Here is an 18276-nt window from a genome sequence, read left to right on the forward strand (position 1 = left end):
CTCTGATTGAGTAATTCAGTACGGACTCGGTATTTTCATCAAACAATTAACCGAAAGGTGCAAACCCGGTTGGAAAAAAATGATTCAATCTTCATGGAGTTTCTCGACGAGTCTTCTTTTCTAGAAGTAACTTAAATGGACCTACTTAAAAGGCCTGCAGAATCAAAGATCGTTGCAGCCTGACCCCATCCGATAGAATCTAGCATATGAGTTGGGCTTGACCCAGAAGAAAAACGACGAAGGGACCGGACATTTTGTTCATGGGCATTAGAAAGAATTCGTATTAGACACGCGATGCGTGAACAGAGCTCCTCCTCAGCGCCTTTAACACCCGAATCGCTGATGGCGCTAGCGAGGACATAAGGCAGGCCACACAACCCATTACATCATTCGCTGGTTCGCTCGCTCGGCTGCTTAACCGCTTGATAAATGGCATGCCCAGCAATTACATAAAATAGAGTGAGTGAAAAATGAACAAAAAGTATCACAAATTTGAAAAAAGTTATAATATTTTCCAAAAGCTCATCACTTGAAATAAATATTGGTGAATTTTAAAAATATCATGTAATATAAAAATCTTCATGAATTTGGAAAATGGTTCATGAATTTAGAAAATGATCTTGAATTTTAAAAAGGTCTAGATTTGAAAAATATTCATGAATTTTACAAGTTCATTAATAAAAATGGTCATAAATTTGAAAAAATATCACAAATTAATAAAAATACTTAGAAAGTTCAACAATTCAGAAAAACCTTTTCAAATTTGGAAAAAGTTCACAAAATTTTGAAATTTGTTCAAAAATTTCAAATAAGAATGTGAAAATTTCAAATAACAACTAAACCAATAAAAAGTAAAAATAAAAGCGAAAACAAAAATAGAAAACAAAACGAAAATTAAAAAGAAAAATCGGTGAAGCAACAGATTAAAAACAGGAAAATACGACCTCGCCGGAAAGTTTATGACCAACAGATTAAAAGGAATTTTTAAAAAGGTCTAGATTTTCAAAATGTTCATGAATTTTACAAGTTCATGAATAAAAATCGACATAAATTAAAAAAATATCACAAATTAATAAATAGACTTAGAAAGTTCAACAATTCGGAAAACCTTTTGAAATTTGGAAAAAGTTTACAAAAATTCGAAATAAGAATATGAAATTTTCAAATAACAACTAAACAAATAAAAAGTAAAAATAAAATAGAAAATAAAAGGAAAATTAAAAGAAAAATCGGTGAGCCAACAGATTGAAAACTGGAAAGGGGGGGGGGGACATTCTAGAATTTTCCCATTAATCATCAAGTTTTCTTCCTTTATATGGGACGGCCAGGTTACGTGACCGTTATGAGCGCTGGTTAACGGTGAGCCTATATTTTACTAGTAGAACGCCCGTGCGTTGCTACGGGCAAAAGCCGAATACCCATGCATTGCCACAGAATAATAAAAATATGAACACATTGATTAAATTACTCTTCTAATTTAAAAATACGGGTTAAGCATGGTTACATTCGGTTTTTATCATGCGACGAAGAATATAGATTCTCTTCCACTTTTCTCGGCAATCTTTCTATCTCCTTAACCATCCTAATCGCTCGCCACCCAAGAACTCATAACTGCATATAGATTGTCTATTTTTTAATAGTATTAGTACTCCCTCTAAAGAAATATAAGTGATCTAAACGCTTTTATATTTCTTAACAGAGGGAGTATCACTCAACTTCACGCATCCACGTGTCACTATTACAAGGTACATAAAGATTGACAGGCGCTATTACAAGGTACACAAAGATTACCAAATTCATAAGCCTCTTATTTCAGCAATAATAGCGCAATCGACGCAACCTTCAACAATAAGCTCATTGTGTATGGGAAAGGTTCCATTTATCTTGAATCAAAAGTTTTCAATAATAAGTTGGATATGTATCTAATGTTTCCAAAGCTCATTGTATATAGGAAAGGTTCCATTTATCTTGAATCAATATTTTTCAATAATAAGTTGGATATTTATCTAATGTTTCCGAAGTTGAGGGATATGTAAACAATTAGTTATTACCAACACAATGGTCATGATCATAATCGTGGTCGCAGACGTCGAGCTCTTCACAACGCCACCGCTCTCCTTCCACGTCCCCACCAAGTTCAAAGAAGGTGCGACGGCGGCGAACCTGTCACCAGCCTTTAGGCCTTTAGGTCTGTCACCTTTCACACCGGCGACGGTGGCCAACCTCGCCTGGGGCTTCGACTTCTTTAGCTACGCGATGGCGGATGCCTCGCTCTCCCTCGGAAACATCATGATGGCCACGGTCAATCCTGCCCTACCCGCCAGCATGGTCGCCGTCGCACACATCACCTTCCCATCCAGCCTGCGCTCGCCGACCGTCTTTCGCACGACCCGCTCCACAACTACCTGGCTCCTTCTTGCATGAAAACGCCATATATTTCATATTCACCAAGAAGTAAAAGAAGTAAGATCACTAATTAAATCCTACCAAGTAAACTTGGCACCGGAGTACACTTGGCACCGGAGTAAACCCCACATTAAACAATGTGGTAGATACTGTTTACCTGAACGCTGACAGAGGTATACCAAGTAACAAAGCTAGTTAGAACCAAAGCTCAATGCCTCCAAGCCAAAGTTTAAGTCCTAACATGAAATGTATCCAAATCAAGCTAGCTACGGTCAAACTTTGAAACCTAAAAAAATGGAGGGGATAGCAAAATCATGAAAGGCAAGAGAAAGAAAGTCATATAGGAAAAAATTATCTCACTGCTCCAAACATATACAGTACTACTAAGAAATCTCCTTATTAGTTGTTCTATAGAATTAACCCACTGATGAGATAAGATACTAAATATAGTTATTTATTACAATAATCTCTGGAAGATTAGTATTACAACAAATTTTGCCGAGAAACATACACATCGAGAGTTGAAGTGGTTTTGTTTCAGAGAACTAACTGAACAAAGAAACTACAATTGATAAAGTAGCACATAGTTCGTGATGTAATTTGTAGCAGTCAGGTCCATTGATGTGATTGCATCAAGAAAGTGGTGCAATTGATTCTTACCACACGAATACAAATTACCTGAAGCCTGCCAATCAAATCGAGTATGATACATATTAAGAGAACTAATGTGTGAGCCAAGGAAGCAGCATCAAGGACACGCAAGGAAGTCACTTGTCAGTACATTCCCCTAGTCTCACCAATTATACTGCATGCTCATACACTCTGTTTTTGCGTCCTATATTATGTTTGATACATCAATTGATCATGAATTACACCAGATAGAATATCAATTCTTTTGGAAAGGTAGACATCCATATAAAAGAAATGATGTTTAAATACTTCTGAAAGCCATTACTTAACTTTGCATAAGCAATCGAAAAAATGATCTATGGTTTCAATGTGCTCTAGATTGTAGGTTTATCTCAGGTGCAACATGAGAAATTTAATTGCTTTGAAGAATCTAAAGATAGCAAATGAAGAAAAAGTTGAACTATGCACCATTGAAAGAAAAATTAGGAAGTCATTCAACATCTATTCACAGAAGACAAAAAAAGGTCAGTCGATTTGCAAAGCACATATATGCATGGATATGTCACAAGTTATATGTTTGTATTAAGGTTACAGAATGGTGACCAATTCTCAGGATAAAACTACCTGTAACATGCCTCTCATTCTTATTCTTGTTGCGGAAGAAGTTACATTTATTACGTACTAAAAGGCACCAGATAGCATATTAGGTCATCAGATAATCTTCTGGACCAAGTTCCTACTTCCTACTGCTTCACTGATTTCTTGTAGTTGCTAGAAAAATAAGATTTCTGTGTCAAACAGAAGCATCCTTCCGCCGGCCACTGCCATGCCACCGATGATGTGTGAATATTATGTGAGCAGGTACAACCTTTTTTTAACGATGAGGCGATGAGTAGCTACAACCTTCCTGGTCATCTCATTCTTCCAAAGAAAATAGGAACATAAATTCATGCATTTCAATCCAGCCCCTTCTTCACATAAACTTCCAGTTTAAATGAAAATACTGTTTTTTCGATGAAGGACGCTTTATTACTTAAAAGGTTTAAGCATTACACCCAGCCTCTGCATAAATGAAAATACTAATAGCAGCAAAAAAACTCAATAAGCAAACTCTGACAATATGGACCAAGATTGACTTGGTAGTAGAACAAATCACACGCGTCCAATCTTTGCTCAATGAGAACAGAGGAAGAAGTCTGTAACTATCGTACACCACACTGATCATTGCATGACATCAATATTTCTCTTTACAGAACTAAATTTGGACAACCATGTACGATCTCAATATTGTTCTTGATTAAAAGGACAAAAGATAAAGAAATGGAAAATCTCACCATCGGTACTCAATAATGTTTGCGCGCAATATTGGCGGCGGCGTAGTACCCGGCCTTCAAACCTAAGGTACCAAATGGGCGTAATCTCTATCAGGATAACAGAGGTACCTCTTATAAAGAAAATTATGTACAATACTAACTCTCAATAAAATCGATTACCAATTTGTATCGCTCCATCAACAACCTGACATTACCATGTTCACCGTGATGCTTCGGCGCACCATCGTGCACTTGTCCTTGCTGTCCTAACAGGTCTGGGAGATTCAAAAGGAGTTACCACAATAGATCACTTCAGCGTTAGTCACACAAGCTTAGAGTTCAGAAACTTCTTTCGTAGATAAGTTCAGAGGGCCGTTGAACTTGGCATGAATAAACTACAAAAAAAAGACAATGTAAGCTAATTAGTTCACCTTTGGAGGAGTGATTCTGCTTCATGGTGAACAACGCATTCACCTCCATCACTTTGAGCTGAAGAGCAGAGAACTTATCTGTCATCTTGTTTATGTTAGTACGTACATGTCCTCCTGCATGAGGCTCAAGAGGGTCCTGGCGATGGCCACCTTCCTGTTGATCTCTGTGTACCGGCGCTGCAACTCCAGCAGTAGTGACAGCCGGACAGACCCACGTTCGGCGACACTCTCCACACCATCCTCCACCAGCCTTTCAGATTTCAATTTCAGCATCAATGAGTACATGCCTGAATTCTAAACACCAATACACACCACGTGACTGAACCGGACAATATATTCCTTACTCTCGGAGACTACACATACATAATGCTAAGATGTAGGCTACATAGATAGAAATCTAAAGCATCAAAATTGTGTACTACCTCAGTAGCTTGGGAGCCCTGGGAATCACCCCAAATGAAAAAAAAGCTGCTTAGTGCATCTACGCTAGTCAAGCAGAGCACATGTCAACAAGGAGAGGAGAACTCTGCAGAAGGAGAAGCTGTATACCGATGTACCCGACGACACGGCGACCGCCGTGAAGCACCTTCCACTGCTGCATGTGCTCGTCTGCGCACATCTTCACCAGTGCTTCGTGCCCGGCATTGTTGCTGTAGAACACGCGCTGCAGTGTGTCAAGGAACCTGAACGTCAGCAGAAAATTGTGATTTTCCTCTACAACTTGATTCAATCACACAACTCTTATACGGTAGATGATATCAATTGTTGTCCAGATGTTAGTTTCTGGATCGAAATTGACAAGAATACAAAAGAACTCATTGAAGAAAAGAACAAAACTAAAAGGACATGTATCAAGCGAATTAAAATCAATTAGTTTAGGGGTTATGCACAAACCTCTAGTCTAGCCCGGCTGCCCGCTTCAGGTGCTTGTTCTAGTTCCTGTATACTGTTGCCCAAAAAAGATACAGTTCCATTTTTTAGATGACATTCCATATTGAGATGATGTACTGAATGATTCTTCGACATGCTTCTTCAATTTAAGAAAGCAACATGCTTCTTCAATTTAAGAAAAACAATACAAAGAGTCATACCATTTCGAAATGCAACAGTATTGTATAATACCTCAAGCAAGCAGTTCACCATGCCCTGCGTCTATCCTTTTTTGAGCACTCACTCGCATAGTTGTTTCACTTGAAAATACCGCCTATTCCTTTCCATTTTTCTCAATATCACCAAGAAATAAAACAATATGGATAGGTTGTGCACCATTAAATTCCTGGTCATTGTACAGGTAGTAGGCCAGATTAAGATGTTAGTTCTAGGTTGCAGACTTAGAGTAGATAGATTCAGTTGCATAATTTGAGAAGGTACTCAAACTTGCAACCCGTGATCTGCGATAGACATGACGACAACAATAGTAATAGTAAGCACGTCGATCACGAGCAGCTACTTGATAGGACGGACAGTACAACAACAAATAAGAGGACATTCCAAAATATAAATACTGGAAAGATGACTTTTTCCGTACACCATTCCATAGTTAGAAGAAAATAAAATAACTTCTTCCTTTGTCCTCTTCCTTTAACCTCTTCCTATGCATGTTTTCTTTCTAGTTAGTGTCTTTCCAACTGATGTAGTTTATTCAGTAGCCATTAATTGGTACTTCTCCATTCATTTACATATTGAAACAGAACACTTGCAAGAAGGACGGCAATTCCATATGCTCCAGCGGGCAGCACTAATTATTTCCATCAAGGAGAGTTGCAAATGCCGCTTTGATACAACTAATGGCTACAAGCATAGATAACTGAAATTAGAAATCAGCATTGCCTTGTTACATGCTAAACAGGATACAACATGTGATCTTGGGGAAAATGGATATGATTTTGTAGTACCATTTGCAATATCAATTTGAGACCATATGCTTTCGGTAGAAATAATTGTTATGATCAAGACATAAAGTAATAACTGGACGACTTCTTAAGTGTGAGCTAAAGCTCATTTATGATAGGACGCTACTCATTTTGAACTTCGAAGAGCAAACATTTCCCTTACCATCACAAACCTTAGAGCAAGTCGTGGATTCCCTTTGGCCAAAGACTGTAATGTAGGGAGCAATAACCTAACGTCTTGTCACCCTAGGCCAATGTTGTGAGCAATCACCTATATCCACAACCATTTATGTGATGTTTAGTTAGCCCGGCTAATTCACAGAAGATTTGGCATTGGTTTGATTTCAGTTTTGAATTTAGAACAGTGGCAAATAAATAAAAAACAGAGAAGAAAAGAAAAAGAAAGAAAACCAAAAACATACCTGAAGCCAAGCCAGCCCACAGCCAGGTCTTCTTGAACGTCTGCCTGTAGGCAGAGGCGTGTCGCGCGGGCTCACCCTGCTGCCACCTCCTGCTTAGCGCTGTCCCCCACGTCCTCGTCCCCATCCGCTCGTCTGGGAGATGCCCTGCACCCCCTCTCACTTTCCCGTTGCTCTGGAGCTCTCTCCCTCTCCTCTAGCGCTCGATCTCAAGCTTGCCCGAGTGCACAGCCGTAGCCGCCGTTGATCGTCCGTGTGAGCACCGCCGAAGAATTGCCGCGCCTTCGTGTCCACAAGCATCACCAGGCCTCGCAGTGTCTCTCCGCAGAAGCATTTGAGCAGAAGAGCGCCGAGATGATGCCATCGACCACAACTTCGCCCCTCTGCCCGACGATCGCCTCTGACTGATTCAGCCGCTGTAGAGCCTCCCCTAGCCCGATGAGCGCCTCTACATATTCCCCGTTAGGTCCTCTTCGATTCCAATATAGCATATGCTCAATTACGTCCTGTAGTCGCGTCGCCCGCAAGTCCGATCGCCATGGTCCCTATCACAAAATCTGAATAAAAATTGAATACACTACGATGGAGATGCACAGGAGCACATGCGGTGGGAGGTACATGGCAAAGAGGTGGTGATTAAGAAGAAGAGGAGACTTACCATTGAGGAAGGAGTGGATGATGGAGGGCAAACGTCGGACGGAGCGCTGCCACCACGAAACAGTCTAGGAGTGGATTATGAAGGACAAGAGCTCGTCCATCCTCTGACCCGCGCGCACCAACCGCATCTGTCGCCATTGGATCGGACCGGGAGGAGGGGTGGAGAGAGCCGGATCCAGCAGCAAGGACCGGATCGGCAGCATGGCGGCTGCAGCCACCTCTCTTGAACGCCATAGAGTGAATCCCCGCCGTGGAGGCAGAGCTGTGCGGGGCTGGTAGTGAGGAGTGGCGAGGAGGAGAGAGATCAACGGACCTGAGGCAGTGTGTGACGGCGGCGACCTGGAGGAGGCGGTGCGTGACGGCGGCCACCTGGAGGCGGCGGCGACCTCGTTCCCCGGCGGCTCCTCTCGGGGCTGGGGCGTCTTCTCTCGGCGGCGGCGGTTGCTCCTCTTGGGGCTGGGGCGTCTCCTCTCGGCGGCGGCGGCGGCTCCTCTCGGGGCTGGAGGCTGAGATGAAATAGATCGAGATTGAGGGAGCCTCGTTGGCTGTTTGTTTTAGGTGCGGGGTGAGATACGAAAGAAAAACCAGATGAAAAAAACCTACGAAGATTAACCGACGAAAAAAACCTGGACGAAAGTGGTGAGACGAAAAAAAACCTGAAAACAAGACTACCAAATGCTTCATTAGAAATAGAGATATTTGCTGAGAGAATACAGGTAAGCCTATATTTGGCGCCTTAAACACCGAATAAGCAATTCCATGCGTCAAATTGTTGGAGCGGCCCGTCATGGGCCAGTCCAGTAAGCAAGCATGGCTTGGAAGCGATAGAAGCCTAACTATACCGATGGACCACGACCACATCCTTGTGCGACACATCTCTTATATGCCGCAATTTTGGCATTACTCTAAAATTAAGTCTAGAAAATCCTATTCATCCAGTATATCACCCACACTCCGACAGTATGGGTTGGAGCATTTCGGTAGGTCCCGCGGTATGCAGGACGCTGGTTGCTACCAAATTTTTTTTCGTTTTTATTTATTTTCTGTTTAATTTTCATCTGTTTTGGCGGGTTTCTTATTTCTTTTCCCTTTTTTGGTTTTTAATTTCATGAACTTCTTCTTACAATCCATTAACATTTTTTAAAATCTTCACAAAATTAGTGAACTTGAAAAAACATGAATATTGTACATAAAATGCATGTTTCTAAACGATTTTTACGATAAGATCTGTCGATATTTACAAAATTGTTGGTATTTTATTATAGTATTATTTTAAAATTCATGAATATATTTTGTACCACTTTACTGTGTAAACAAACTTGTAGTTTGTTCGTCCAAGACACACTTGCCCATTTTTCAATCGGAACATGAGCTACACACGAGAGCACTACGTGGGTCGGTGGCTGGGCCATGTGTGGGTTCACTAAGCCCGTTTATTTGATTATTTAAATAGCCTAGCCAACTCCTCTTCTCAAAAACACCCAAACTCTGCTATTCAGTTTTATTTGTCGATCGGAAAAAGTTCAAGAATTTGGTTTTATTAATTGATAGAATAACTTTAGAATGCCACATGTATATACCGCATGCTTAAAATGCATTCATATACCATTTGGTTTTATTATTTTATAGAATAACTTTAGGAAATTTCCTGTATTTTCACAAATCTAGATATATGCGAAACAAATTTTTTGCATATAAAAAAATATTCATTTACTTTTTTTGTAAAAATTGAATAATTCCCTAAAGAGGAAAATAGATCTGAAAAAAATAAATAAGAAGCAAGCAACCCAAAATGAAAAGGGAAAACTATCAAAAATTTAGAAACTGAATGCCAGAAAAATTGAAGAAAAAACATGAGAGAACACGACAAGAAAGCTGAATCAACTGAAAAAACCCGTCAGAACTGGAAAATGGGTCAGGCCTAAGTGTGCCCCACCTTTATGTTTGTCCAAACATTTGTATCCCACAGAACTGGCCTATTCCCTACGTGACGCTTATAGTGCCACTTATAGATATTTTCGTATGCTAGTAAATGGGCCAGGCCACTGCTGAACTTTGCTATTTTTAGAGCGCCAAATTCATTCTAGTACAGGGCACATACGCCATACTAGTAAATCGACCGGTCGTAAAAGCATAGTTGTTACTCGTTTGCAAGGTTCTAGGAGCTTCCAGTTAGTTTCAGGAAGCTTATGGTTAGATTTCTGTTAGTTTTTTTGTTTTCTCATCTTTTTTTTGTCGTTTTCTGTTTTGCCTTTGTTTTTTTAAGTTTCATGAACTTTCTCTAAATTCGCAATTTCATAAAAAATCATGATTTTTTTCAAATTCATGAACATGTTAGAAAATCATAAACACTCTTGAAATTCTTGAACTTTTAAATTTTGTAAACTATTTTTAAATACTGGACATTCTTGTTTTCAAATTTGTGAATTTTCAAATTCACGAACTTTTTAATTTCCTAAATAGTTTTTAAAATCCTGGATCCTGTTGTTTTCAAATACATAAATTATCAAATTCATGAACTTTCTAAAATTAGAGAACTCCTTTCGAATTCATGAAATGTTGTTGAATTCTAGATCTTTTTCGAATCTGTGAACTTCTTTCAAATTTCATGAACTTTTTCCAATCGACAACTTCCTCAAGTATGAACCTTTTTCGAAATTCATGAACCAAGAAATGGAGGTATTTTTTCAAACGTTCCAATTTTTGGTAGTCAGGAGTGAACGAAACGATCGTACAGGCAAACGGGGAAAACAAAAATACCAGAAAACGTATGGAGCCAGTATTCCCAGATCAGTGTAGTGGAAAGCGAGCAAAAGGATATCCCCAGCGCACTATGGGCTGGGCAAGTGCGGTGGTGCGGAGTGTCCCTTCATTTCTTCATTTATTTCCAAAAAAATATACTGAAGTATGAAAACATATTCATGTATAGATAAAATATTTTCTGATTCCTATTAAATGTAGCAATTTTTAAAAATTTCCACCCATTTAAAAGCTATTCACAAATTTGAAACAATGTCAACAATTTTTAAAAATGTTCATGTCTCTGAAAATTGCCCAAGGAATTAAAAAGATGTCCGTGACGTCAATTCTTTTTTGTGAAATAGAAAATATTAAAGACTTTAAAAAATCCTCCCAATTTTCCAAAACATCCTAGAATTTTGAAAATATGAGTGAATTCAAAACAAATCTTTGATATAAAAAATGGTTAGTTAATTTGGAAATGTTCACGAATTTAAGAAAAATATCATTAAATAATAAATTCTCAGGATGTCAAAAATGTTCGCGAATTAGAAAAAAGGTCTAGTATTTAAAAATGTCTGTGAATACAAAAAAATTAATATGTTTGAAAACACATTCAAGTAAAAAAGTTCATGAATTCAAAAACATCATGAATTTGAATGGAAATAATGAATTTTTAAAATTTCGCGAATTACAGAAATTTCTAAGTTTTAAAAAATGTTCATGAATTTAAAATATCCAAAATGCAGAAAATTTTAGCGAATTGTTAAAAAGGATAATGAAAAAAAGGAGAATAAATATGTATTAAAAACTATATTAAAAAACAATAAAACTAGAACATGACCTATAGAAGAGAAACGCAGGAAAAAAACCAAAAAGAAACATTTGGAGAAAGACTCATCCGAAGCTCGAAAATGGGCTGGCTCATACAACGTCACTGGAGATGCTTGTTTCCTGGCTATTCACCGCCGTATGTGGGAAACACATGTGTTATATCTCGTTTATTGCGAGACTAACATACATCTCGCTTATAGCTGCTGTTGTACTGCGTGATGAATGGGGTGACTTTCTAGCAAGAACAACTGGGTTTCTTTCAGATATCCGAGTTGTTGATACAACTGGGTTTTTTCATTTTCTTTTCTATTGCTTTCTTTCTTTTTATTTTTGGTTTTTATCGATCTTCTTTTTTTTCTTTCTTTTTGTTGTTGTTTATCGTCGGATTTCTTCGTTCAACCAATGTGAACTTTTTTAAGTACACATTCAACATTTCTTGGATACATTAGAAACATTTTATATACATGTTTAGTTCTTTTTAATACATGGTTATTATTTTTCAAATGCTTGATTAATATTTTTCAAATACAAGATTAACATATTTTGAATACATGGTCTCAAAATTATCTACACACATTTAACATTTTTCAAATGCTTCATTAACATTTTTTGAAGTGCAAGATTTTTTCTAATACATGGTCAACTTGTTTACTATACACATTGAACATTTTTCTAATATGCACTTAAAATTATTGAAACACAAGTTTAAATTTTTAAATACACACTCACATTATTTCTGTATGCATTTTAACATTTTTGAAATGATTCATAAAAAAATCAAATACAAGATAAACATTTTTTAATACATGGTCAACATATTTTTATTTACACATTTTTTAAATGTGTGATTAATATATTTTTCAAATACAAGACTTTTTTCATAACTAGTAAACATTTTTTATATACACATTAAACATTTTTAAATGCTCGATTAATATTTTTTGGTGCATGGTAAAAAACAATTCTATGCACATTTAACATTTTTCTAATTCTTGATTAACATTTTCTATATACTTCTTAACATGTTTTTCAAATGCTTAATTTTTTAAATACATGATCAACCATTTTGACACAAAGTTTATTTTTTTCGTATAATTTTTTTGCATACATGAGAAACTTGTATGCACATTTAGAAGTTTTTAAAACGCTTCGTAGTTTTTTTTCTTCTTTTTGAAAAAGAGAGCTCCCTCTCCGATTTCGTTTAGAAGAAACCACAAAGTTCATTACGAGGCTCTTACTAGCTACTCAACATTCCCCTAGCAAATCTGACAGCACTATAGTAAGGGGAGGGAGCCATCCCCCTCCTCCATAGCTCGCGTCAAGATAGGCTAAACCCCGGTGGGGAACACCAGGAACCACCCAACATGATAAGTCTAGCCATATTTCAGAAACATATCATTCTTACATGAACAAAAGAAAAGGCAAACAAGAGGGCCATAAAAGGAAATATAGGTAGGATAACTTCAGGCGAGGGAGAAACTTCAGCATGTTTGATCTCCAGGAGCCTTCAGTCTTGGTACCCCAATTGTCCATCCATGCGCAGCTTTGAAGATCTCCCTAGCCACCCGCTCAACTTGCCTTACGCCCTCCTTCATGCGCTTTATTTTTCCTTGATTTTTCTGCAAATACACACCAATCATGTAAAATTTTGATGATCAGGTTCACAGGAACACAAGGGATCAAACACCCTATGATTATCAAAAACCAATTTGTTCCTTAGTTTCCACATAGTCCATAACATTGCAGATATGCTAACCGTCATTAGACTCTTGTCATTTTTATCAAATCTACTAATCCACACCCCAAAAATATCATTTACATTATCAGGAATATCTTGCATTCCAAGAGAGCATTTCATGACCATCCATAGCATTTTCGCCACAAAGCAGTGTATGAAAAGGTGATGTATGTCCTCTTCCCTACCACAAAAGAAACAATTACTTTCACCTTGCCATCCTCTTTTCTTCAAGTTGTTTTTAGTAACAATACTTTTCTTAACAGCAACCACAGGAAAACTTTAACCCTAGGTGGCATTTTCGTTTTCCACAGGAATTTATAGGGATATTTGAACCCATTCTGGACCAAATGTCTATAACAGGACTTGACAACGTATTTGCCATTCCCCGTCAAAGTCCATCTGATCTTGTCTTGGTGTTCATTGAAAGTTAAACTCTCACAAGCTTCTTTAATGTGCCCCCACAGTTCCAGTGATTCCCCCAGCAAGGTTCTCCTGAATCTAACATTATCTAGCCCCCCCTCAGAATTACTGCCACCGACTTATTTTTATCAAAACAAATATTATAAAGACAAGGATAACTGTCCTTTAAAGATTTTGGACCAATCCACCAGTCTTCCCGGAATCTGGTGTTCTCACCATTCCCCACATTAAATTTACAAAAAGAAAAGAAGAATTCTTTATGTTTTAGAAGTTCCCCCCAAAATTGTGAGTCCGCAACCTTACCCCTAACACTGGTGATACATGTTTTTTAATATACTTGCATCTAAGCACATTTTGCCATATCCCCTCTGTATTATATATTTTCCATCACCATTTACATAATAAAGCTCTATTTATAAGAGCTGGGTTTTGAATGCCTAGACCTCCCATATCCTTAGGCCTGCAAACCTTTGACCATTTAACTAGGTGGTATTTTTTCTTATCAATGTTTTCCTGCCAGAACAGTCTGGCCCTAAAGAAGTCCATTTTTCTGTTAACTCCTACTGGCAAGCCATAGAAGGACATCATGAAGTAAGGTATCCCTAACAGTGAGGACTGTATCAGGGTCAGTCTCCCAACACTAGCTAGCAGCCTACCTTGCCAAGTCCCACATTTCCTATCTATCCCTTTTGTCCTCAAAGGGTTTCCAGTGTTTATTTCTAATTCTTTTTTTGTCAATAGGGAGCCCTAAATATTTCAAAGGGAGCTTGTGACGCCCCCGATTCAATCGTACACTAATCATACACGCAAATGTGTACAATCAAGATCATAGACTCATGGGAAGATATCACAACACAACTCTAGACACAAATTAAAATAATACAAGCTTTATATTACAAGCCAGAAGCCTCGAGGGCTCGAATACATAAGCTCATATACAAACGAGTCAGCGGGAGCAACAATATCTGAGTACAGACATAAGTTAGACAAGTTTGCCTTAAGAAGGCTAGCACAAAAGTAACAACGATCGAAAAGGCAAGGCCTCCTGCCTGGGAGCCTCCTAACTACTCCTGGTCGTCGTTGGTCTCCACGTAGTAGTAGGCACCCTCGGTGTAGTAGTAATCGTCGGTGGTGTCGTCTGGCTCCTGAGCTCCACCATCTGGTTGCGACATCCGATAAGAAGAAAAGGGGAAAAGAGGGAGCAAAGCAACCGTGAGTACTCATCCAAAGTACTCGCAAGCAAGGATCTACACTACATATGCATCGGTATCAATGAAATGGGTAGTATCTGTGGACCGTACTGCAGAATGCCAGAAGAGAAGGGGAAAGCCTAGCCTATCGAAGACTAGCATCTTCAAGCAGCTTCAAACATCTTGCAGCATCAGAAGAGATAAGAGTAGCATAAAGTAAAGTAGTAGTGTCATCAACCTCGGCCAGAGATCCTTTCTCGACTCCCTACGAGAAAGCAATCCCAGAGCCATACTATCCAGTTATCACCTCAAGTATCTAGTTCTAGTTGTATCGATCGGGATACAACTCCAAGTGTCCGTTACCGTAGGACAGGCTATCGATAGATGTTTTCTTCCCTGCAGGGGTGCACCAACTTACCCATCACGCTCGATTAACTCCGGCCGGACATACTTTCCTGGGTCCTGCCCGGCCTCGGCCAAACAATACGCTGCAACCCGACCTAGGCTTAATAGAGAGGTTAGCATGCCAGACTAAGCCTATGCCCCCAGGGGTCATGGGCCATCTCCCCGGGAACTCCTGCACGTTGCGTACGCGGCCGGTGAGCAGACCTAGCTACCTCCTTAAACAAGGCAGGAGTTTACGTAGTCCAACCTGGCGCGCGCCGCTTAGTCACTGGCGTCTATTAAGCTGCGGCTGATGTATACAATGTAGAACGCCCATACTATGCCCACGTGATGGTTAGTGCTATCAAGCCAGAGGCCCCTCGGATCAAATATCCAAACCGTTAGTGTGTTGGTAGTGCGGTCACGAGCAGAGACTCACGAAAGATGTGACCTCGTCGCCCCGTCTCGAGGACATGCGGCAAGGGCTAAGAATGCCCGGCCACGCCTCGTAAGAATCTCGCGGGCACCTTCCAGGTCAACCCGACTCCACATCACTCGCAAATAAGCTCGCGCGGGTACCCCTCAGGGTCGACCCGTCTTTAGTAACATGGTTCAGTGTAAAGTCATAGTAACCATAGTAACTGTGTGTCTAACACCGAGGGGAACCCTGAGGAACCACCCTCGATGGATTTCACTCGATGTAATCATCAAGGTGAACGTAAGAGGAACCACCCTCGAGGTTCACTCTTGAGGGGTTGCACGACAGAGTCGTATCAGAAGTGGTTAAGGAGGAAATCACCCTCGATGACCACGACCGAACAGCTACACTACAGAGATCTCATCAGGAGTGATGTATGAGGTGTCACCCTCGGCACTAGATAGTAACTCTGCAGAGTCGTACAACTAGGGGGGGGGGTGATGTGCGGTGTCGGGGCCTGGACGTCGATAACGTTGATCGAGTCATCGAACATAAAGCGGGGCAACTGGGACAAGGCGGGGGTCACTGATCGATCACTAACCAACCTATACTAAGCAGTTTAGGGTAAACAAGTAAGGTACAATGAGCAGGTTACAAAAGCAGGCTATGCATCATAATAGGAGCAAACAATAACAATAGCAAAATCTAATGCAAGCATGAGAGAATGGAATGGGCGATATCGGGATGATCAAAGGGGGACTTGCCTGGTTGCTCAGACGAGAAGGACGGGTCGTCGGTGACGTAGTCGATCACCGGGGCCTTAGCAGCGGTCTCGGGGTCTACCGGAGAGAAGAGGGGGAAGAACAATAAATACAGAGCAAACAAATGCAATACTATGCATGACAAGACGAAAAGCGGTGTTAGGGGTGTTCTAACGCGGCACTACACGCTACCGGCGAAGGAGGATAACATCCGGGAAAGTTTTCCCGAAGTTTGCATTTTCGGACAGACGAACCGGAGGGGAAAGGTTCGATGTTCGCTATGCTAGGGGCATGTGATAGATGAACGGAGAGCGTATTTCGGTTTGTCTCGTCGTTCTGAGCAATTTTCATGTATAAAAATTTTTCATCCGAGCTACAGTTTATTTTATATAAATTTCTAAAGTTTTAACCAATATTCTAGAAATCCCTGAAATTTTGCCGTCTGAGAATTCGACAGTTTTTTAAACATCACTTGGCTGTTTTCAAAAGACTACAACTATTGTTCTGTATATCCTATGAGTTAGTGCCTTATATTAATTTTGAGTACTTTTCTGTGATCTACATGTTAGTAGCAATTACATCCATATTAGAGTTCATTTGCTTGAACATCAAGAGCACTAAAGTAGCTATGAAAATAAAACTGTTTTTCGGTTTCTTGTTAACAGAACATAGACTTTTGTCATTTTCATTGCATTTAATCCTTACACCTTTTGAATTTGATCAAATGAAACCTTTTGAACCTTGTCAAGTGTACTACCTTCCCATATTTTTTTAATCCTGTTAACAATTGTTTTGCCGGAGTTTAGGGGCTGTCTAGAGGGTTAGTCAATGTAGAATTAAAAAAGCTAGCTAGCGCCACAGTAACTTTCCGTTACTGTAGCTGCAGCAGTACAGGCAGAGCAGCGGCAGTAGGCAGCGAACAGCAGCGGCAATGGGGGAGCAGAGGGGCAGCGCAGTGGCGTGAACAACAGGCACGACGCGCACGGGCGGGCGTCGCAAGGGTGCAGCCACGCCGTGCACTGGACGAGCTACAGGGGCGGCGGCGACTCGGATGCAAGCGGCAACGGCTCTACGATGCACTAGCGGGAGCGACAAAGAGCGCTACGGCCTCCTGCGAGCTTCAGGAGCTCGTGCGCATCACTGCCGAGGTCTGGGCAGCATGGCAACATCAGGTTCAACGGACATGATGGACGGCAAGCTACGGTGGTTGCAGAGGAACACGCTCGAGCTCGAATTCAGGGACAAGGCAAAGAGGGGTTCGATGCGGGTTCTCACAGCGGTCACGACGCATTGGTCGGTGGGGCCGGGGACGGTCGAAGTGGCGGCAATCGACGGCGGCGACGATGATGTACGCAGTGACGACGAGCTTGATGGCGAGCGTACGGGCCTTCCCGGCTTGATTCACTGGTCGAGGACGAAGGAGACGACGACGAGGATGCTTCTGGACATCTTGGCGCGACGAAGGGAGGCCGGTGGCCGCGGGATCGACGTGACGATGGTGGCGTCGGGTGGGTGTGAGGGAGAGAGCAACGACACAGGGAGGGGGAGGAAAAGGGGCTAGGGTTTGTCCCGGGGTCGTGGGCATCAGTCTTATAGCCCAAGGGAGCCGGGGGATGGCGGACACGGCGCCATCATTGGCCATGGCGGCCTGGATGGCCGCCACGATTTCTTCTCTGTAGCAAGGTAGGGGATGGCTGGTTGTGGGCTGGGCCTTGTATTGTAGGAGTAGGCCGAGTGCATAATAGTTCCATAGGCCTTTTCTCTTATCTCCTTTTGTTTTCTGTCAAACATTTAAGTCACTGTTTTGCATTTCCTTTTATTAACAAATGAGTTTTGTTTTGAACATAACTTGGCACATAGTTCTAACACAAAAATATGGAGATGGAACAAAAAGTTTGGGGTCAAAAGGAGTTGTCTAACCATTTTTTTTTTGGAAAATGAAAAGGCCAATTTAATCGATGTCGGACCACTAAATTAATTCCTAGGGGCACTTAGGGGATTCAAAAGAGGCTGGCTCCAACATGAAAATGGTCAGGGGAATTTA

The 18276-nt window shown here is 40.6% G+C and overlaps 1 protein-coding gene and 1 long non-coding RNA gene across 20 annotated transcripts; both read right to left on the bottom strand.

The window, feature by feature from the left end:
- Positions 1-1941: 1941 nt before the first annotated feature.
- Positions 1942-8301, bottom strand: LOC125547811 (uncharacterized). Of its 18 annotated transcripts, none has more exons than XR_015619355.1 (8): positions 7750-8301; positions 7095-7648; positions 5903-6943; positions 5675-5726; positions 4530-5463; positions 4371-4432; positions 2488-2570; positions 1942-2412 (listed from the first exon to the last, which is right to left on the bottom strand). It is a non-coding gene; the product is annotated as an uncharacterized LOC125547811 (long non-coding RNA). The 18 variants fall into 18 exon arrangements; XR_015619357.1 differs by having other exon boundaries at positions 2488-2642; XR_015619356.1 differs by lacking the exon at positions 2488-2570.
- A 4315-nt stretch (positions 8302-12616) lies between these two features.
- Positions 12617-17938, bottom strand: LOC125508190 (uncharacterized). Of its 2 annotated transcripts, none has more exons than XR_015619368.1 (3): positions 17508-17938; positions 16236-16310; positions 12617-12940 (listed from the first exon to the last, which is right to left on the bottom strand). XR_015619368.1 is itself a non-coding variant. In XM_048672831.2 (3 exons), the coding sequence occupies exons 1-3, from the start codon at positions 17872-17874 to the stop codon at positions 14544-14546; spliced, it is 537 nt and encodes a 178-aa protein (XP_048528788.2). In that variant the 5' UTR covers positions 17875-17938; the 3' UTR covers positions 14325-14543. The 2 variants fall into 2 exon arrangements, 1 of the variants encoding a protein (XP_048528788.2); XM_048672831.2 differs by lacking the exon at positions 12617-12940 and adding an exon at positions 14325-14638.
- Positions 17939-18276: the final 338 nt, after the last annotated feature.

The sequence above is a fragment of the Triticum urartu genome, chromosome 1A, assembly GCF_056163025.1.
Source record: "Triticum urartu cultivar PI428250 chromosome 1A, HENAU_Tu73, whole genome shotgun sequence".
NCBI classification, from domain to species: domain Eukaryota; kingdom Viridiplantae; phylum Streptophyta; class Magnoliopsida; order Poales; family Poaceae; genus Triticum; species Triticum urartu.